This window comes from Malaclemys terrapin, chromosome 23 (assembly GCF_027887155.1).
Source record: "Malaclemys terrapin pileata isolate rMalTer1 chromosome 23, rMalTer1.hap1, whole genome shotgun sequence".
Lineage (NCBI taxonomy): Eukaryota > Metazoa > Chordata > Testudines > Emydidae > Malaclemys > Malaclemys terrapin.
The window spans coordinates 2,310,290-2,332,330 of NC_071527.1; the positions used below are offsets into that span (position 1 = coordinate 2,310,290).

The window sequence follows — 22,041 nt, forward strand, 5'->3', positions numbered from 1 at the left end:
GCATTGGCAGCGCGAAGGAAGGGCCTTTCCACGCACATCTCACTGCCAGATCGGGGCCATACGTGTGTTGTTACAGGTGGTGGGGGGGACTGGTGTCTTCCTCTCAAGTGTTGGGCATCCGTCACTCTCAGGGCTGGGCCGCCAGGTTTGGCTGGGCCCATGAACCCCGCGTGGGAAGCCCTCGCCTACGCCGTCTCTCTGTTTTCTGTGCTTCCCATCACTGAAGGAGTTTTAATGTTTTTTTTTTTGTAAAGACAAAATAAAAGTGAAGCTGATGAACATGGTGCCTGAGTGTGTCCCTGCTGGCATGGCTTTGGGAGTGGAGGGGGGCTGGTGTGAGGAGTGGGTGGGGCCAGGGCGGGCAGACCCTGGAGATGCCTCTTCCCACACGCCCCATGCCAAGGGGTGCTGGGAGGAGGCAGTTTCTTCCCCCTCCCTTGGCTGCCATTGCTGCAGCTCCAGGTCCTGCTGGGGGTATCTTGGGTTAGACCCCTCCCCACAGCATGCACCCCCAGCCTCCCCAGGGGTGCCCCTGTGCCTCCCCCCCATGGGGTGTCCCTCCCTCCTGGGGCGCCCCCTTTCTCCCCCTCCCCTGAGGGTGTCCCTCCCCCACTGTGATCCCCTCCCCTTTCCTCTCCCTTGAGGGTACCCCTCCCCCTTAGGGTGAACCCCTCCCCTGAGGGTGTCCCTCTATCTTGGGGTGCCCCTCCCACCGTGATCCCCTCCCCCTTAGGGTGAATCCCTCCCCCCTTCGTGCCCCCTTTCTTCCCCTCCCACCCCGCCCCTTGGGGTGCCCCCGCGTCCCTCCCACCCTTAGTGCAGCCCCTCCAGTCCCAACCCTCTTTAACTAAGGGCCTCTCAGCCCGCTGGGACTTGTAGTTCAGGCCAACCCCAGCCTACAACTCCCAGCGTGCACTGCGACCCGCCGGCCCACCCGCCATCTCGGAAAACGCGACTCTGCCCCTGTTCGCGCGAGAGCTCCCCGGGCGCGCTGCATGCCGGGAGCCGTGGTCCTCGACGCAATGGCCGAGCGGGCGGGGCCCCCTCCCCCTTCGCGCGGCGCCTGCCGGGAGTCGTAGTCCGGCGGCCGAGCGGGCGGGGACTCGCCTCCCCAGCGTGCCCCGCGCGGAGCCCGCGCTCTCTCCGGCTCGCTCGCTCCGGCCGGGTCTCTCCTCAGGCGGCGGCGGCGGTTCCAGCGCGGGGCGAGGCCAGGCCGGGCCCGGGCGGCGCCCACCATGTCGGGCGAGGAGGAGGCGGCCGAGCTGACCATCGCCGAGGACCTGGTGGTGACCAAGTACAAGATGGGGGGGGACATCGCCAACCGTGAGTGCGGGGCCGGGGGGGCCGCGCCGGGGGGGCGGGAGGAGTGGGGGGGGGGCGGCTGGGTCCCCCCGGGTGCCCTGAGCCCCCCCCGGGTGCCCTGAGCCCCCCCCGCTCATGGGGGAAAGGCAGCGCCCCCCCCCCCCCGGGGCCATGCCCTGCCCCTCCCCCACGCGGCTCCGGGTGCCCGGGGGGGGCCCCGCTGGCACAGCCCCCCCCTGCCCCAAGAAAGGCCGGGGAGGGCCCGGTCCCCCCCCCGCACCTCGGGGCGCCCCTAGCACGTGGCCAGGCCGCGCCCCCCCCCCCCCCCCGCAGTCTGGAGTGGGGGGGACCCAGCTCCCCCCCCCCTTGGGCCGCCAGGCCTGGGGGCGGGGCGGGGGGGCGGCCGGGCTCTCGTGGGGCCGCGAGGCGCCGGGCCCCGGCCGGGAAGCGCCGCCACATGGTCCCGCGGCGCCTCTGCCATGTGCGGCTCCCGCAGCCCGCCCGCTTCCTCCCGCGTGGGCTTTTGTTCCCGGGCCCCCGGGGGGGGCAGCCGGGGGGGGGCGGCCTCTCCCGGGCCCCCGCCCGGCCCCGAGACCCCGGCCTGCCGCGGGGTCCGCGCTTCACACTCGGCTTCAGCCCCCAGCGCCGCGGCCCTTGTCAGGGATTTGCCCGATCGTTCCTGGGGGGGCTCGTAACTCCGGGGAAAGTGACAGCTGCTGGGCGGTCCGGGCTCGGCCCCCCTGGCATTGGGGCCCTTCGCCATCGCTAGGTCAGAGCTCCCCTTTACGGGGATCCCGCTGAAGGCTGCCAGGGCACGGGGGGTGGGGGGTCGGGTCGCAAACATGTTCCTTACCCGGCACGTGTCAACTTGTGTCCTGTTGGGATGCTCTGCCCAGTCCTAGACACAATGTAGTGCGAACTGGAATCCTTTCGACATGGACAACCTACCTAATTCTCAATTACTGAGGGACCGTCTCCACTCATTGATGTATTTGGCTTTCCACAACCAAATCTCTGTACAAGTTTTCATGAGTGACGTTCCCCGAGTATTTGGATTCTAATCTCTAAACTGTATTGTTCAATCTAGTCACCTACATTTGCGTTATTGCGGATTATGTACTTTTAAAAACCAGCTTTGTGTTTGTGGATAATCTAAGCACTATACCCAGATGTACAGACACGCTTTTCTCAATCTATGTATTATATAATTTTTTTTTTAACATTAGCTGTAATAAAATTTTTAAATCTGTTCTGATCAGTTCAATGGCATGTAGGGGACACTCCTCATGGGAAGGTAAAATGGTCACGGTATTTTTCTGTAAGTCACAGGTAAAACATTTAAAATCCAGAATAGTTAGAAGGTTTTACATTTTCCTGATTTTTCTCTTGATTTCTTGACAACGTAGTACATGTATTTAATGATGTAAAGTGCTTTTAATTCATGGAATGAGGCACTGTATAAGTACAGTTAATAGATGCTCCTTGGCCAGTGCTTTTAAACAGTTTTGTAACTTTCCCATTCCCTAATGGATATTGATCGCCATTTGTTTTGCTTCTGTGTGAATTTTAACACCTCATATTTTCAAGCTGCCCCTTCTTCACAACATGATGGCATACATAAAATACTGTTTTTGTGATTGGTTTTTAGATATACTTAAAAACCCCACTTCCAAATTCACAGTTTATGTATCGGGGGTAGCCGTGTTAGTCTGTATCCACAAAAACAACAAGGAGTGCGGTGGCACCTTTAAAGACTAACAGATTTATTTGGGCATAAGCTTTCGTGGGTAAAAAAAACCTCACTTCTTCAGATGCATCCAGATTAGTATTCAGATGCATCTGAAGAAGTGAAGTTTTTTACCCACGAAAGCTTATGCTCAAATAAATCTGTTAGTTTTTAAGGTGCCACCGGACAGTTTATGTAGTACATGGAAAGGTGATTGTATGAGGAAACAAATTTTTTTTTACTTAATTCATTAACTAGGCTCTTTCCCCAACGTAGTAGAAATTGGACAAAATATTTCTGAGCAAATGCCTTTTAACCAGGGATCTGAAAGCACTTTACAAAATTGTAAGCGTCACAGCTCCCAATAAGAATTATCCCACTTTGTCAGGGGGGGAATGAAGACCAGAGGTGAAGTAATTGCATACAGCCAGAGGTAGATCTGGGAACAGAAGGAAAGCCCTGGCTCCCAGTACCTGTACATACTGACTATTAGCTAATGTGCAAACCTGTTTGCTGTTCACCCTCAAATAATCCCAGAGACTTCCCTGGGGCTGCTCTTGTGAGTAAGGCAAATCAAGATTTGTTCACACATGTGACGCTAGAGTACTTCAGAAACAGCTCCATGCTTCAATTATTTTCTAGCCATTTATAAAATAGAGAGAAATGTAACTTGTATTCTGTGATGGGATCTCAACATCCTGATAAAGCCCTTTGAAGTGCTGGAAAAGCAAAACTATAATACCTCCTTAACCAAATCCATGCAGTGTTTTGTGATTAGGGAATATAGCGTTTTGTAACCTCTGGTGCGGCACACTGTCTACAAAGTTAGCCGTGCTAGGAAGAATGAAAGGAAGCAAAGGGTTAGTTCTGAAATGCTTCTGTGCAGTTGCAGGAAGGTGGCTGCAAAGTGTAAGACTAATGTAGGTAGCTAAGCTGCACTTGTTCTGTGCTGTTGCCAACTCTGGTGCCAAGTGACCTGTCCCAATGAGAAATAGTCCTTGAAACCCACAATAGCAGCCCTTGTTCCTTTGATGTGTGACACACACCGTCTCCTGGGTCATTTTTGAACCTCTTTCTATAGCCCTGACTTCTGAAGGGAAGGAATGTGGGAGAACAGTGCTGCTTCCACTTGACTCCTTTATTAAACAGACCTTGCTGTGTGTGTAGGTGGGAGTGGACAGGTGTTTGACATTTCAAGGGCATCTACAGTTCAACACTTCATGTGTGCACATTGCTGTGCTAGTTCACATGTTCTTGCAATCAGAGCAAGGTAGTGCTTGCTGGACTTCCTGAGTCAGAGTCCAGCGATGCCAGTTGTAAAAAATAATCAAATTTGTGCATGTTTGGTGTACTCACTTGCAGTGAAAAGTTGAGCCATCAATTTTAATCCCTCCTGCAGCACTGTCATCGATGAAGGGTCTCATTTTTTTTTTAAGTTGTTGGCTGTTTTTTAGTTAACGCATCCATTTCAAATTCAACAACACTGTGTGTTTGAACCCAGGGGTCCTGCGCGCAGTGGTTGAAGCAGCTAAATCTGGAGGGTCTGTTCTCAGCCTGTGTGAGAAAGGGGATGCCATGATCATGGAAGAGACTGGCAAAATCTTCAAGAAGGAGAAAGAAATGAAAAAAGGTAAAGTACAGTTTCAAGGGTTCCTTTTTCAATGCAGGGCTCTTTCCTTTTCTGTTTGTTTACATCACACCATACAGTGAAACTACTGAAATGCATAATGAAGATTGTTTCTGAAAGCTGAATTTCAGGCTTATCACACTCACCCAAAAAAAACTCACCCCAAATTTTCTGCTAAGGAACAGTCTACAACAGCTACTACACAGCACTGGTTAGTTTGCGTTTCACGCTTGAATTAGCCACGCCCATTCAGACAAACTAGATTTGTTTTGGAGATAAATGCCTTGTCTACCGTACTTGCTGGTCTGTAATTTTCACAAGATTTCCATGGCTAGAGCCATGGTGAGCGTCATGGTTCCTGGCCCTGGATATTTGAGGTCTCTTGAGAGAAAGATGATTGCTTTAAATGCAGGTCTTCCACATTTGTCTGTCTGGGCTGGAGTTGGTCTGATGCTGGGAGTCGCAGCAAACATTTGTTCTGTTTTTTGGCCAAAGGGTTGTGCCCAGAGCACAGAACAATGCTTAAAAAGTCAGCATCAAACCCCAACTGATCTATGTTGGTACTTTAGTGCTTTGGTTTTAAAAGCACTGTACACCATTCAGCAGTCCTGGCAGGTGCTCAGCTGAGGAGACAAACATCCTAGAGGCTTTGATTTTCCCTGAATAGGAGACAGCTAGTCATAGGCAGAGCTGAGATAAGAATTTTGAAATTCATGACTGCCTTACTTGTGCTCCGACCCTCAGACCATATTGTCTTGTGGTCTCAATTGATTTGCTGTCTCCTTACTTGTATGTCGTAAGAGTTGCTGACCTGTTTAGCTTTGCTTCAGTCTCACGTGCTCCAAACGAGCGGAGTTCTGTTCCTGAGGAAAGCACTTTGTTTTAATGTACTACACCCGTATCGCCCATATCACCTGCAACCTAGACAATTAAAACGGCAATAGGGACAGTTAAAAACAAGGGATCTCTTCTAGAGCTGACTTGTTTTACCCAAGTTCAAGGCAGATGCCTGAGTTTATAGTAATCAAATGTTGATTTTCCACAGTGACTTTCTTCCTGAAAGATCCCAGAGAGTTTAGCGTATATGCATACTAAATGAATCACACCAATGTCTGTCACTCTGAGCTATTGGTGTGTGCTGTTGATGTGTTTAGGACAGGAGGTCAAACTAAATATTGTAGCCCTTGAAAGCTGCAGGGGGAGTTCTAGTTACTCCAAATATAATGAGTTGAGTTGGATCTTTAGTGACTACAAGTGATCAAGACAGTGCTTCTACATCTCATCTGAAAGATGGCACCTCCAGCAGCACTGTGATCCCTAGAACAGTGCAGTGCGTTGATGTCTGAGGGAATTCCTTGCTTCTTGGCGATCTCTCTTTGGGCACTGACAGGCCCGGCTTAGCTTGAGCAAGCTGCCAAGGTCGCAGCATGAGGTAGTGCAGCTCTATAATTTTGTCCCACTTTATTCTCCGGTGCATCAGAAGAAACTAACAAACTAGACTCCTGGTTGTATCCTGCATATGTGAGCGGCAGGTTGAGGCTTTGAATCACGTATGCATTTGGATCCCCAAGTGCAGATCGTTTGTTGGCTGCTCTGTGTGATGGAACATGGGGTGCTGCCTGCATGGTGCCTTGTAGTACATGGCAGCAGGGTCCGTGTCTCCGAAGTGCACACAGGTCTCACGCAGTTGCGATCTCACCGTTATTCCTTTTGTTCATAGGTATTGCCTTCCCAACAAGTATATCAGTAAATAACTGTGTCTGTCACTTCTCCCCCTTGAAGAGTGACCAGGATTATATCCTCAAAGACGGAGATTTGGTCAAAATGTAAGTGTCTGAGCTATGTTTTTGTGAGTTTACTGGTGCTTGATCTGTTAAGTGCGTTCACAAACTGGCTAACTCTAGGAAGTATTGGCCAGGCAAGTGATGCATTTGAAACATACCCTGTTCCTCTAATGTGTTTAGAGGCCATAAAGAAGTTTCTTGAGCCATGAGGCCCTGCTTGCAACTAGTCCTGTTTTTCCTCTTTGTGTTAGTGACCTGGGAGTCCATGTGGATGGCTTCATAGCAAATGTAGCGCACAGTTTTCTCGTCGATGCAGAGAAGGTAGGTTTCTGCCAATGGCTTGAGCGGAGAGCTCTCCCACGCTACTTTCATATCAGGTGAGGTTCAGCAAAAGCAGGATATAAAAGCCCACGCTTGAGTGCCCCTGGTTGCAGAGAGAGCACCTGACATTGGCAGCAGAGCAGAAGTCTGTGCATCGATGAGTTTGGAGAACATTAACAGAAACAGTGTTTAAAAAACAATTAATCATTATTCACCTTAGAAAAGCCGGGATGCTGAACTGTTTGAACGTTAAAGTAGATCAAACACAACACATGTGAAACAAATCAAATGTTAGCGGAGCTGCTGCAGATGAACTGCACTTACCGGCTGATCTGTGGTGAGAGTCTGAGAGGACAGTGTCCTGGGTGCATGGAGCAGACTGGTCAAACTGGACTTGCTGCACCCTGCTGGCTAAGGTGGAGAATCTTGTTCCTTCTGCCAGCACAGGAGGCTGCTGTGTTCACCTTTGCAGCTCTAAGCTCAGGTGATTTGTACAGCAAGTTAGATGGCTGCAGGACCCAGTCCCCACTACACACTTCTCCTGCCTGAACTTGCAGCACACTGGCTTGTAAGTGGCTGTATTTACTCAGGGGCAGTGTGACATGTACAGGCCTGGTGTGTGTTGATGGAGGTGCTTGCAGGACGTGGGTGGTTGATGGCACAGCCCATTTGTCCTGGCATTGGGAAGTCACTTACGCAAATAGCATTCAGGGGACTTGCCATCTAGGGAAAAATATATTTGTAAAATTTGAATAAACTTTTCATGTAAACAAACTTTAAACTCCTGTTTTTACCTGTAGCCCTTGGAGGAGGATGTTAGTGAATCATAGGCAAGCTCCTGGGGGCACCAGTTCCCTCGTGAACATGTTGACTTGATATTAGGGCTAGATGGTAGAAAGCGGAGTTGGAAAAGAGCCCTTAGATCTCAGCTTGTCCAGGCTCCTGGCTGCTAAAGGACGATCTCCAGGGCTTTGTCCTGTGTAGTTCTGGGGGGTCAGACACATTATACAGTGCTCCTGTCTGTAGTTCTTAAATTTATTTCAGCTGCAGCTGGCAGTAGCTAGCCCCTCTGACAGAGCGGAGATGACTGAATAGGTTGGGAACTTTGAACTCCCCTCTCCTCAGGGTCCCTTCCATGCTTAGCCTGAGATTGGTTAGCAAAGTGGGAGGGAAGGAAGGGCGTCCTGCTGTATTGCGGATGGAGGATTTCAGTGTGGGGTCAGATTGGAGCTCCCACTAGTGCAGAATTCATCCTAGAGAGCGGAGAAAAGACATGTTTCAAAAACAGGCAACTTTTTCCAGGAAACCCCAGTGACGGGTCGTAAAGCTGATGTCGTCAAAGCGGCTCACCTCTGTGCTGAAGCTGCCCTGCGCTTGGTAAAACCCGGAAACCAGGTGAGAATGGTTTGGTGCTGCCCAGGTGTATCTAGAGAGTCAGGAACCCACACGCAGACCCTACCCTTGCTCTGTAGAAATAGAAAGCTGTGACCTTCTCTGGAAGGGGTGGATCAACTGTGTGGGGAAACTACACCCAGCTGGCCATAGACCGCTGAGGCGCATTCTGGGGTGAGCACGAGCTGTGCGGAGTGAGTTGCTGTGGCTTTAATGCTGTACGCAGTGTTAACTGTCCAGCAGCATTTGAGCTCTACTTGGGAAGAAGCCATCGTTATACACAAGGGCTTGGTACTACTGCTTGTCGGTCCCTCCCTGAAGACAGCTGAGCACTCTTAGCCATTTGAAGAGTTACGAGTCACTGGCAGCCGACTGCATGGTCAGATGCCCTCCAGGAAGGAGCAGATGAACCTTGTTTAACTGGGTTGGTGGCTTGCTTTTCAGTTTGAGGCGCGGTGAGCAAGAGAGCCAGAGGGAGTGAACCTGTCACACTTGCTGGCTTGTGTCTGTGACCTGCATCTTGGGTTTTGCAGATACTTTGGACGTGCACATGTTTCACTCTCCAGCCAAGTATGAAACCCAAAGAATAGACTAGCTTCTGCATCTCTCTTCACAGTGGCTGCATCTTGGAATTTACATCAAGATGGTGGCCCAGTGACCAAGGTCAATTGGCATGTATCGCTGTGCCTTAATTTCCGTAGAAAGTCAGTGTTTATCCAATGAGGAACTTGGATTTCTCCAAGGAGAAACTTCCAGTCAAAATGAGAAGTAATAAAATCCTAGAAGTTAAAGATGGCAAAGGTCCTAGGTCAGCTCTAACCCATCCATTCTCCTCATTGCACAGTTGTCCTTCGCTTATTTATTGGTATTTATTTGTATTACCGAAGTGGTAAATGTAGACCCAGACCCCGTTGTGCCTGGTGCTGTACAAATGGAATAAAAAAGGCCCTGCCCCAGAGGGCTTATCATTTAAATATAAGATTTACGGGGCTTGCACCAATTTCCTTGGGAGACTCACATTCTAATAGAGGTCGCTGTTCGGGAATGTTTCCTAATAATTGGCTTAAATTTCTCTTTCTTGATTTCATGCCATTCCTCATAACCATCTCCCTTGGGGCCCTAAACCACACTTCTGTCCTTGGGGTTCACACTTCTCAAGCACTGTTGACGTTCCCTTTCATCCATGTTACCAGCCTCCGTCCATACCGACTTACTAGGTGACGTGTGGCAAGTGAATTAATCTTGCTGGGTTTTAGCTCCTTGTTTGTAAATGGGGATAATGCTCCAGTCCTTTCTTTCATGCTTGGTTTATCCTAGTGGTATCCGCACTGTAGATTAGGATCTGTCTCCTACAATGTGTGTGTACAGTGCCTAGCGCCGTGGGGACTTTGGACTACTGCCATAGCACAAAACACCTCTTTTTTCTTCTGGATTTGTATTTTTGCTGTTACCTTGTCATTTTTGCGGGTATGAAATAACACACAACCTGCGATTGTTTCAGCTCCCTAAATGTTAGGGGATGTTGCAGGAGCCGTTCAGTTAGAGAATGCACTGGTTTCATTGCAGAGGACAGATGAAATCTCTGGTGTGTCTGTGGCTTGAATTTTAAAATCTTGACTTGTTCTCCTGTCTTCTTACTCCCGCAGAACACACAAGTGACAGACGCCTGGAACAAAATAGCACACTCGTTTAACTGCACGCCTATCGAAGGTAAGGCCTTGCTCAGCTCAGAGCGACAGCCAGAGGAGCAGTAAAGGTGCAGGGAGCCCTGGCCTACTCGATTCAAAACCTTGGGAAGCATTTAATGGTTATGAGCACGGCTCCATGTCTGTCACGGATCAGGACTCTTGTGCACTCTCCCCCAAGCCTGCTGCAGGCTCCCTGTGAGACCTGGTGGAAATCATTTAACCTCTGTACTTCCAGTTTGCCCGTTGGTACAATGCAGATATTTATCTGTGTAGGTGAGGGAATGTTTATAAATGGGTCGGGGAGCCTTTGCTGAATGATGCTATAAGGCAGTATGTGTGAACGGCTCCCGTCAATCGTTAACTCGTTGGCGTTTTCTCAGTAATACCGTTCTGAACCGGAGAGTGGGAAGTTTCCTTTGGAAGCATCTTAGACAAATCAGACCATAATGTTTGAAAAGGTGCCTGGGAGCTGAGCTCACAGTTCTCAGTTAGGTTTAGCTTTGGAAGGGTTAGATTCCTATCAGTAAACGTCAGTTTCACTATATGCAGACAAACCAACCAAAAAAATGTTCATTGGTGGGTAACTGAAATGTACAGATTGACAAAGTAAGAAAGGAAAGGGGTGCTTGACAACTTAGAACAGTGGTCCCCAAACTTTTGAGGGTCCTACCTCCCTTACCCCGTCCACACTCCCCTGGAGCGTCTTGGAGGGGGTCGTGGACAGGGATAAGGGGGCCGCAGATGGGGGAGGGGGTCTGGAGTGGGGCTGCGGCTAGTGGCCAAGGCTGCGGGCTGGCGTGGGGCCAGGGACATGGCTGGGGGTGTGACCGGAGCAGAGCTGGGGGTGGGGAGGGGCTGGGTAGTGCTCCCCACTTCCGTGGGGGCTGGTCTGGGCCCTGCTGCACCCCTCCCCCCCATGTTCCACACTTTTGGGACCTCTGACTTAGAGTTTGATTTAAGGACAGTTACTTTGTGTGTTTGGACATGTGAGGTTGACAAATTTGTGTTTTAGTGGTTAATAAGCTTTGGGTTTTTTTTTTTTACCATCATTAAATAATTGTTGTCTGACCTCCCGATAAACTCCTGCAGCTGTGAACATTTAAATGGATAAAAATTGAAAGTAAATGCTTAAATATAAACGTGGAAATTATCTGTCAAAATTATAAACACAAATGTCTGGACAGGTTCTGTTATCCTGTTGGTTTGGTCACGTAGTGATGTGGCTGTCAATTACTTCAGCAACAAATCATGTCGCCACTAATCAGTTAAATCCCAGGACATACTGTAGCAGGCTTGTTCTCTCCGCTCGCTGCAGAGAGCTGCAGTTCCAAGACGGGGCTGTTTGGTACGTGGGATGTTGGGTAGGTCTCGCCAATGCTTTGCTCCGCGCTCTGGGAGGAAAAACATCACCTCGCGGCTGCAGTGAGGAGGCGGCTGCTCACACTGTCAAGGGAGTTTAAGCAGCCACTGTTTTGGAAACAGTCGGGTGCCTTAATTATCCAGTCACTGGCAGCAGCATAAGGACCCGTTTATGAAAACAAATGGAGCTGTTTTCTGCCTCAGCGGTGATCTCTGCCACCTCCGGCCACAGTCCTTCCAAAATGGAGACCTGTTAGTTCCCTTGCTGTGGCTGGTGACTTGGGAAGCAGATTAGAAATGGCCTTTTGGTTTTCCTTGATAAATCTGAATTCTAACGTGTACTGCAAAGCAGACAAGGAGACTGAGTTAAGCCCAAAAGTATTTGCTGAATGCCCCATTAGCTAGACTGTGCAGGAGGGACATAAGTAATCTAAACACTGGCAAAAACATTTCTGCCTCCATGCATCCCTGGAGACGCTCAAGAATGCGTCGTTCAGAGACTTTGGATGCCGGTAATCCCCATGCAACTGCTGATTCTCCTGGTAGCTGATGTCCCAGGCTACAGAGACTGAAAAGAAGAATGTCAGCTTGTTTAAAACACATGCTGCGTGATTTTAGGGAGGGCTTAGACCATGTCCTCCTGGAGTTACTGCTGAGCCGGTATAGTCCAGTGGCTAGACTGTTGTGTTGGAAGTTGTACAAAGGAATCTTATCTGTGGCTGTGCCTTGGACCCTTTAACCTGGGGACCTTTGCTTTGTCACAGAATAGTTGTGTAACTTAATGAATGAAGCTGTTTGAGATCCCTGGACAGAGGGGGTGGTAGAAAGGCAAACGGTCTCAAATTTTAGCTTTGCCGTTCTCCCTTTAGCAGAAAGCTTAAGGGCACCTTCTTGGAGCGTTAATAATGCAAGTCACTCTGTAGCTGGTTTGCAGCTCTGAGGTGCTAATGGATTCTCCTAACTTGGCAGGGATGCTGTCACACCAGCTGAAACAGCACGTGATTGATGGAGAGAAAACTATCATCCAAAACCCTACAGACCAGCAAAAGTAAGTCTCCTCTCCAGGATTGTCACTTCTATCAGCATTGCAAGGGGGTGTGAGACCAGATCTGCAGTGAGAATCACCTCTCTTTTCTAGTTCCTGGCCTGTGGTATCTGGCTGGGTGGGATAGCGGGTGTTGGTTACCCCAGAGTCTTCCATTTTTTCTTACATTAAGGTAATTTGTGATGCTCTGCATTTACAGCTTGGGATGGGAGGTAGTGACTAAAGGTTGTTATTCTCTAAACCTTTCGCTGGCATCTGTGCAGTCAGCCGGTTGTTCTAGAAAGTGTCCCCATCACTAAGTCAGTCCTTGGTCTCTGCAACTGCCAGCAAAATCGCCAACCATTCCCAGTTGTGACAGTGGATTGCTTTAATGGTGTGGACACGAATTCACCAGGAACTAGATTGAACCCAATCAAATTAGTTCTCATAGGCTGCCATTTTCAGTCACATCTTGGACCCATTTCTTTCCCTTCTGCCAGATCCTCCCTTTCCTTCAGGGATAGGTTCTGGTTGTTTAGACCCAACATTGAGGATTTGGGGGGTTTTAAAATCATTGGAAAGACCAACTTTGTGTTTTGGGTTTGTACAGTGCCTGGCACAATGGGCCCTGGTCCGTGCCTGGGGCACCTAGGTGCTACCATACAAATAACAGAGAATAAATTTGACTAGAAAAGTTTTTGTGACATTTGTTTAAAATATCTTCAATTAAAGTCAATCTGTAAGCTGCAGTCTTGCTGAGCTAATGCAAGACGTACTGGAAGTGAAAATGACCCGTCTGTGTTCTAGGCTGAGCTAAGTGCAGAGAGTAAACAGCATAAGTGATTACAAATAAACTTGTTTCTTAAAGTCCCTTCCATCTTAATGATTGAAGATGGTGCTGGTGGCTGGGGCAGCGAAGAATTTCCTGAATGATGGTTGTCTAGCAGATCTCTAGAACCACTGTAGAGCACTTCCATGGAGCCTTGCCTCTGTCTCCTGTGTATTGATTTGATAACGCTCCCCTAATTGCTGTGTAAAGCGCCACACGTGCATTTGTGGTGCTCTGTGCCCCCACCCCCCAGCTCTGTACAGCAATATTACTAGGGTGAAGGGGGATGTTTTCCCTTGTAGAGATGTCTCACTTTGCTCACTCGCCAAACCTCTCCCACCTAGGAAGGACCATGAAAAAGCCGAGTTTGAGGTCCATGAAGTTTACGCCATTGACGTGCTTGTCAGCACCGGGGAAGGGAAGGTGAGTGTCCTTCAGCAGGCTGTTACTTGATGCCCATGGGGACTTCAAAATGGCCCCTTGATCTGAGCATGGCATGGGGAGCCAGGCTCCATCTCTGTATGCAGTCACTTCACCTCCTTGGGTTTCCATTTCCATGTGTGTAAAATGGAGCCCCCTCAGGGAGGGCTGGGAGTATTCGTGTGTGTGTGTGTATGTAAAGCCCTCCGGCGGTACCGAAGCCCCAGCATGCACTCAGTCCTACCGTCCGCCCGTCTTGTCTGTGGGTTGTGTTTGAATCTTGTTTGTGTTTTTAGGCGAAGGATGCTGGCCAGAGAACTACCATTTACAAAAGGGACCCCTCCAAGCAGTACGGCTTGAAAATGAAAACCTCTCGTGCCTTTTTCAGCGAGGTGGAGAGGCGCTTTGACACTATGCCATTTACTCTCAGGTATTCTCTCTTCTTCCTTTCACGGCCTCCCTATCTGCCCAGAATAGGGGTCTTGCAAGGGATTTTCCTCCAGGGTAGATTGGCAGAGTCCCTGGAGGTTTTTCGCCTTCCTCCGCAGCATGGGGCAGGGGTTGCTAGCTGGAGGATTCTCTGCTACTTGAAGTCTCTAAACCACAGGATTTGGGGACTTCAACAGCAGAGTCAAGGGAAAGGGGTTGGGACGGCTTTGTGGCCTGCATCATGCGGGAGGTCAGACTAGATGATCATAATGGTCCCTTCTGACCTTAAAGTCTATGAGTCTGAGCCCTCACCTGGCTATTGACAGCTGCTCTGTCACAGAGGGGGCTGTTCTGGCGGGGTTTGCTGCGGCTGGACAAGCCGTAGGGAGGGGATGGGATTGACTTTGATGTTTCACCCTGGCCAGGAGATTAAGACCCCTGTGAGGATTTGAGACCCTCCTGTGCCTTTGCGGGGGGTTACAGCTGAAATTCAAGGGGACCAGTCCTGTTGTATTCACAGAGAGTGGAGTCAAAGCTGTGTCAGGACGCAGGGGTAGTCCCAAGCCCCCTTTTTTGACTGATGTGCACTTTAGCAAAAGGAAATTACCTCCCAGGTTAATGCTCCATTTGTGCCTCAGAGCGGTGGGCTTTTCTGGTATTCTAAACTAACGTCTTGCGTTCACTTCACTCCGTTACCTTCCTGAGCTTTCATCTGCACGCTGCCAGCCGTCCTGCACCAGCAGCACACCGCAGGCTGGCCTTTAGTTGGGGACTGGCTGAGTAACGTCTCCAGCCAACCCCCCGGTGGGAAGTTAGGCAGCAGGGTTGGGTCTGTAACTTGGCTCGCAGCGCTTCCCGCTCCTCTGGTGAAAATGGTTGTCAGTTGTGCGATCGTTAGAGCAGCGAGCGAGGCAGAGGCTCAGGTCCGTGGCTCTCTCCCTTTCTCGCAGGGCGTTTGAGGATGAGAAGAAGGCTAGGATGGGGGTGGTGGAATGCGCCAAACACGAGCTGCTCCAGCCTTTCAATGTCCTCTATGAGAAGGAAGGTGAGTCCGGTGGGGGGCTTGCAAGAGAGCACAGGGGTGGTCCCCTCCGGGGCTCTGCTCAGACAGGTTCCCGCTGTAGCCACCTCCCTGGAGGGCGGTGCTGTGCAGATACCAGCTCTCAAGGAACCAGGAGATTTCTTCCTTAAGTAGCTCTTAATCCCTTGGCTGCCAGGTCTTGCATAAGAATAATCCTGGTGGTGAGATCTGCTGGACCATGGGGGATAGTCTCCCCAGGGTGGTGATGGACGTGCCGTCAGTTTGGTTCACTTAAAGCTTAGCCGGGAGGACCTACTTCAGGAACGATCCTGCCCTGAGCGGGGAGGGACGCCACTGAAAGACTGCAGGTGCAGTTTACTGATTGTCCCGGGCAGACGCGACGGCGGGAAAGCAAGGTGGACTTTGGGTTGTGCGCTGTTCCCCCGCTGTCAAGGTGTAGTCCAGCGTGGTGGCTCTAACTGTGATTCCTGCTTTACAGGCGAGTTCGTCGCCCAGTTCAAATTCACAGTGCTTTTAATGCCCAACGGCCCCATGAGGATAACCTGCGGCCCCTTCGAGCCGGAGCGCTACAAATCCGAGTTTGAGGTTCAGGATGCAGAACTGAAGGTCAGTCCGAGGAAACGCGTTTGCTTCCCTGAAGTGCATAGAAACGCACAAGTCACCCGTTTCTGGGCCACATGGGCCAGAACCAGACCTAGCTCACCGCCTTGGGGGGGCGAGAGGCACGCGGTTCGGTCGGAGACTGCAGGTTGGTCAGTCCCCTCTCCTCTTTGCTAGCCCCCTCGGAGTGGTGGGTTGGTCTCTATTCTCTCTCAGCTGTTTGGATCTGTAGAACCCCCCTGTAAGGCAGAGCTGTGAGGCGCAGAGAGGCCGAGCGCCTGCGGAAACAGAGCGTGCAGGTTTGAGGCGAAAGCTGAGCGCCTAGTTCTGAAGCCAAGCGGAGCCAGTTGGAGCTGTCTGGGGGCGCGGCTCTGCACATGTGAGAAGGTGGCAGCAGCATTCCGAGCAAAGAGGAGTTGCATGATCTCCAGCAGGCTCCCCCCAAGTCTCCCGCCTCGGCCACAAGTGGCACCTGCTTGGTCACGGATGTGTCGCCCTTTCCTGCACGGCCGTGGGGATCCAGAGAGGCTGTGCATGGCGAGTGTCATTGCCCAGCCCAAGCCGTCCAGGACGTGCTGCTGTTCCTTTATGGCTGGCAAAAGCTTGTTTTGCTACATTGGAATTTCCCTTTACCCCCAGTCAGCAAAAAAAACGGCTCTGTCCCGGCTGCTTACCTTCTCTTTCTCTTCCTAGGCACTGCTACAAAGCTCCGCCAGCCGAAAGACCCAGAAAAAGAAGAAAAAGAAGGTAACTTAGTTGTCACTTCATAATGGCTTGGTCACACACGCGCACAGGTTAACTGCATCTTGGGAGACCCCAAACTTTCCACTCAGGCCTTAGCAAAAAGATATTTTGACTCCTCTTAGCCTAGCAGAGCTCTTACGGCTGTGGAAGAGGGGAGATGGATTCTGTTCCGGCTCATGTGTTGTCAATGGAATTATTTGCTCCATCCCAAATTCTGCTTTCGCACTGGCGGAGGGGTGACTACCGCCCCTTGTCTGGAGTGCAGTTGCACAGGTGTAACTGAAAGCAGAATTTGGTCAGCAGAATCTTTACCACTGGCCAGGCCAGAAAGAACCCAGCATGCCTCTCAGATCCCAGCATGCCTCTCAGATCCCAGCATGCCTCTCAGATCCCAGAGTGAGTTTGCTGCAGTGGCAGGTAGAGAGGTTGTTTTCCTGCTTGTAAACTGATCAGCCTTGATCTGGAGTCATGGAGGCATAGTGATTTGTAGCCAGGTACCAAGGCAGAGCTGCACCCTGGGAGATGTCGGCAGGAAAAGGGACTAGCTCAACTGAGATTTGACCAGCTGGTATTGCTGATAAGGTGGAGAGCTTCACGAGACTTTTCTGGGTGGCAGAAGAGAACTCTTCTTGCACCAACATCAGAGAGCTCCTGGGAAGGGAAGAGATGCCCAGTGCTCCCGACAGGAGATGAACTGCATCTGGGGGCGGGGAGCCACGTGGAGGTTGGCCTTTGAAAGGGAAAATGGAGTATTGCAGGGTGGGCGACTCCAGGGTGCTGTGGGCCTGCGTGTCTCCGGGTTCTCTCCAGAATTAGTTAGCGATTCTCCCCTCTGAAGCAGAATCACTTATCCCGGTTTGGGTTCATTTCCGCAGGCATCTAAGAACGCAGAGAATGCCACCACGGGGGAAACAGCAGAAGAGAACGAAGCCGGCGACTGAATGGCTCCAGCTCCCCTCATGTAGCACCCGAGTCTCTCGCACGCTCCCCCCAAAAAACGAGAAACAAAAATCTAGTGCTGTCTGTCTCTTTACACCCCCAATGACAGGCAGCCTGGACTTCCCACTGACAACAGCCAGTTCCAATTGACTCTGCTCTGAGGGAGGATTCGCTCAGCAACTTCAGACTGCTTTCAAACAAACAAACAAAAATAATAAAACCAGGAGTAAAAACTAGTCTCTCCCCCACTCTTTCTAACCTTTGATACTACTTGTGCTTGTTAAAGAGGTGAGTGACTACCCATCCCAAGAGAGGGAGTGTAGACAGCAATTCTTTCCTCTTCCTCCTCCCTTTCTTCATTTCTCCCTTTCAAGATTTTCTGATCCCTCTTGGCGGGGGTGGGATCTTCGGTCACATCTGACAACCAACCAATTGAAGCCTGAGAAGCGCCATGTGCTTAGGGAGCCGGTAGCAGGGATGCTATTATACCTCTGCTTCCCAGCGCTCCCCCTTCCCGCAAGGACGTTTCTCTGCCACTTAAAACTGTTACCTTGGTGTGGAATTTTTCCCTTTTTTTAGCTTGTATATTTAAAATTGGGAAAGTCGTATGGAATTTTATGCCCTCCCCCCCAAGACCGTAGACCATTCAGACTGTTGAGTTCTGACTTGCGTTGGTTTGTGTCTAAGCGCTATTTTTAATACACAGGTGTGATAAGCTTGTTTTTAATTGAGACTGTCATAATGTAAGGAAGGAAGCACTCAATTCGAGCCATTCTTCCCCACTAACCCCTTGCAAAACTCCTCCTAAGGGCAAGAGGCGTCTGGAGCGCCCACCAGCTTCAGTTCAGCACCTTGCCAGCGTTTTTAACTTCCCAACGTCACGGGGCAGTTCAGCGTTCCCCCGCCCCCCCCGCCCCCATACACCAAAACAACTGCCGCTGTTTTTGTCGTATACAGTCGGCTTTTTCAGAAGAATGCCCCTCTCCTCCCCACATGCCCTTCTGTGCCATACAAGAATTCGGGAAACGCTGCAGAAGTGAGCAGACCTGGGCTAGACTTCACCCCTGGGAATCTCTTTTCTATAGTACGTCTTTTTTTTTTAAAGCTCTCCAGTTGAATTGTACGGCTCCAAGTGGGGGTTTTGTTATCCAGCCAGGTCTCTGTCTAAGCACTTACTGTAGCTGGCTTGGAAGGCCTCCTGCCTCTTAACGATACCCTTTCTGATGAGTGCACCTGTGCTTTTGGGTCAAGTGCTTCCTTGGCAGTATTTGAGTTTGAAAATTTAAACGAGAAAAAAGATCCTTGCAAATGCTACCAAAGTTTACGTCAATAAAAGGAAATAAATGAGATTTTTCCATCTGTCTACAAACTGTCTGCTCCCATTTCTAAACTGCCCAGCTCTTGTAGGGGGTGGGGTAGTGATAGAGATACCGTGGGCTAGATTCTGAAGGGGTGCAGGGTAGCTCCCATCACACACTGAAGTGGCGGCGAGACATGCCTGTCCAAGACTGAAATCGCAGGTTGGTTTCGCTTAGGCTGCTCCCAAATGTTAACCATGAGCTTAAGGGAAAATAAAGATGTCTTGTTCCTGAAGGGGAACATTTTAGCATTTATAAGCAATACACTGTCTATTACCTTCGGTAAAGGAACGGCAGGGCTAATCTTTCTCATTCACAGTTCTGATTTATAAACCACTAAGACTTGCTGGAGGTTTATTTAATTTTCTATTTTTACTTTTAAATAACATTGGAAAAAGATGTACCTCTTGAGACAAGAAAAACCATTCTGGTTGTGAAAAGTTTGAAACAAAATTCCCAAGAAATATTCTGTAACTGATTTTTTTTCCAAATAAAATTGACTAGTGACACTGCTGTTTGGACAGAAGAATGGGTCTGCTGTTTTGGGGGCTGTGGTGTTGCGGGGGGCTGGGAAGGAGTATGTGTGTGAGAGAAGAAATGTGGTCTGTATTATTTCTGCAATCCATTTCACCCTAAAAGGTTTTAAGGCATCTTGCACCCCATCCTGGGGTGCATCTTTGAAATGCAGCCACCTCTGGGGTGGAGGCTGCTGGACAGAGCACAGCATGCTCTGCAACAGTGGGGAAGAAAACATTTGGCCAAAGGCAGGGATCCTTGGAGCTTCAAATCCAAACCCCACCTTAGTGTTTTGGGTGTTGCCCAACAGACTCGGGCATGGAACTCCCCTTCCTGCCTTTGGAAGGACGAAGGGCCGAGTTCACGCTGCTGGGGTTGGTCCGAGGGAGTTGGGGCCTTGCAAATTCCAATGCGAAAGTCATCAGGTCATTTTAGCACCATAGCTTCTGGTGCGGGTCCACCGGCTGGCTGCACCACAGGCGAGAGGCAAAGGAATCCCTGAGGGCGTATTCAGTGCGTGGGACGTCTAGCATGAGAAACTGACCTTCTGGTGCTGTCTGATCCTAGTGCCCGAACGGTTACTAGGTTGTCCTTTATATTCTGGTACAGTAAGTGCTCAGTCCCTGGGTCCCATTCACTGTGCGAGGTTAAAACATCCACAGAAGCGGGGGTGGAGAAAGTAAGTGGCCCTATGCTGGGGATTTTTACGCTGCATATCACTGAGGTCAATCTGAGTAGGGTCACTGGGATCTTCACCTGCCTTGTAAGTCTGTTCCAAGCCCCATCTGGCGGCAGCAGTTACTTGATCCTAATGCTCCACAATCAGTGGGGGTGAGCTGTGGCACAAGAGCCTCTGAACAGCTGTGCAACGCAGCTACAGGTTCTTACTTCCGCTACTGTCACCGTATTGCTGCGTGGCCCTCAGGGAGCGGCTGTTGCCATGTCTCGGGTAGTGGATTGGCCGGCCTGAGTTTGACGGGGGGTTGTGGGGTGTATCCCTGGCTCTCCCTTGCTCTGATGTGGGTCGGGCAAGTCTGTTTCCCCACTCCTAAAATAGGTCTAATGTATCTCCATGGGTGGCTGGGAGGTTCGAGGGCAGTCTGTAAAGGGCTTGGAGATTCACAAATGGAAGGACATGGCACTGTTTTCGATGCTGTCCTGTGTTTGAGGGCGAATGGGGAGGGGGGAATGGTGTAGACATGTTTTGCCTTTTTAAATAGCGTGAGATGTAACCAAGTCAATGGTGCTGCTTTTTGCTAGGCAAAGCGGTGAATTGGCAGGAGTTGTTGACCGTTCCCGCTGTTCCAGCTACGCTAGGTGTTGATACTGAAAATCTACAAAGGTGAGGTCCAGCATTGGCCTGTTGTGTGTTCTCACCCACCGGCTTCATGGCAGGTACCTAGAAAGTCAGAGGAAGGCTGCTCCAACTGGCCTCTTGGGGCACTCCTGTAGGACGGGCTCAGAAAGTTTCTAGACTGATGGGGTCGGGGGGAAGATTGCATTCAGTGGTTTATTTTTCACTATAATCTCCCTGGACATCAGTGCACTTGGTCCATTTTGGCTTCACCCAGCTTCTCGGAATCCTTGTTCAGAAACCCCTTGACTGCTGCGGTCGTCTCATTATTATCATTTAAATGCTTCCCACTAAGGTCTTCCTTCAACGTGGGGAACAGGCAGAAGTCTGGGGGAGCCAAATCCGGTGAATAGGCTGGGGGGGGAGCAGCTGAAAGCCATGTTTGGTTGCTGTGATCACTGCAACGTGGGATCGGAGAGAGAACGTTAGGGCCAGCTCCAACATGATCATTGGCCCCCTCCCATTTCACTCTATTGACACAGACAATGCAGCCATTTGGGGGGCCCAAACTAGGGCCTGCAGGGCTAAATGTGGGAGCTGGGGGAGTGGGAGCTAGAGAGCCAGGCCCTGTAGCTGAGGCTGTAATAATGCTGTGGATTGGCAGAGAGGGGGCCCCTGTGCCCCGCACCTGCACATAGGCGCCCTTTGCTTGTGGCAGATGAAATTCAGTGATGATAAATGCAAAGTAATGCACATTGGAAAACATCATCCCAACTCTACATATAAAATGATGGGGTCTGAATGAGCTGTTACCACTCAAGAAGGAGATCTTGGAGTCACTGCAGTGGCTATCAAAAAAGCGAACAGAATGCCGGGAATCATTAGGAAAGGGATAGATAAGACAGAAAATATCATCTTGCCTCTATATAAATCCATGGGATGCCCACACCTTGAATACTGTGTGCAGATGTTGCCCCATCTCGAAAAACATAGTCGAAAAGGTTCAGAAAGGGGCAACAAAAATGACTAGGGGTATGGAATGGCTTCCGTATGAGAAGAGATTAATAAAACTGGGACTTCTCCGCTTGGAAAAGAGACGACTCGGGGGATATGATAGAGGTCTTTACAATCATGACTGGTGTGAAGAAAGTAAATAAGGGAATGTTATTTACTCATAACACATGAACTAGGGGTCACCCGATTAAATTAAAAGGCAGCGGGTTTAAAACAAACAAAAGGAAGTATTTCACACAACGCACAGTCAACCTGCGGAACTCCTTGCCAGAGGATCTTGTGAAGGCCAAGACTATAACAGCGTTCAAAAAGAGCTAGATAAGTCCCTGGAGGATAGGTCCATCAATGGCTACTAGCCAGGATGGGCAGGGATGGTGTCCCTACCCTCTGTTTGCCAGAAGCTGTGAATGAGCAACAGGGGATGGATCACTTGGTGATTCCCTGCTCTGTTCATCCCCTCTGGGGCCCCTGGCACTGGCCGCGGTCGGCAGACAGGGCACTGGGCTCGATGGACCCTTGGTCTGAGCCAGTTCGAGCCGAACGGCCGTTCTCGTGTTAACACGCGGGGGTGCTCTTGCACGTGTTGGGCCCTTGGTGTCGCACACCCAACACTTGGGCACGTGCACTGTGTGC

General features: G+C 50.4%; 1 protein-coding gene across 2 annotated transcripts; it reads left to right on the forward strand.

The window, feature by feature from the left end:
* Positions 1-1,123: 1,123 nt before the first annotated feature.
* On the forward strand, positions 1,124-19,093 carry PA2G4 (proliferation-associated 2G4). 2 transcript variants are annotated; one of them, XM_054012304.1, is made up of 13 exons: positions 1,124-1,323; positions 4,530-4,658; positions 6,376-6,481; positions 6,691-6,760; positions 8,063-8,155; positions 9,799-9,862; positions 12,169-12,247; positions 13,397-13,475; positions 13,769-13,902; positions 14,852-14,946; positions 15,422-15,549; positions 16,237-16,290; positions 17,163-19,093. In XM_054012304.1, exons 1-13 carry the CDS (start codon positions 1,236-1,238, stop codon positions 17,226-17,228), a joined length of 1,185 nt encoding a protein of 394 aa, XP_053868279.1. In that variant the 5' UTR covers positions 1,124-1,235; the 3' UTR covers positions 17,229-19,093. The 2 variants fall into 2 exon arrangements, with proteins under 2 accessions (XP_053868279.1, XP_053868278.1); XM_054012303.1 differs by having other exon boundaries at positions 1,215-1,294.
* Positions 19,094-22,041: the final 2,948 nt, after the last annotated feature.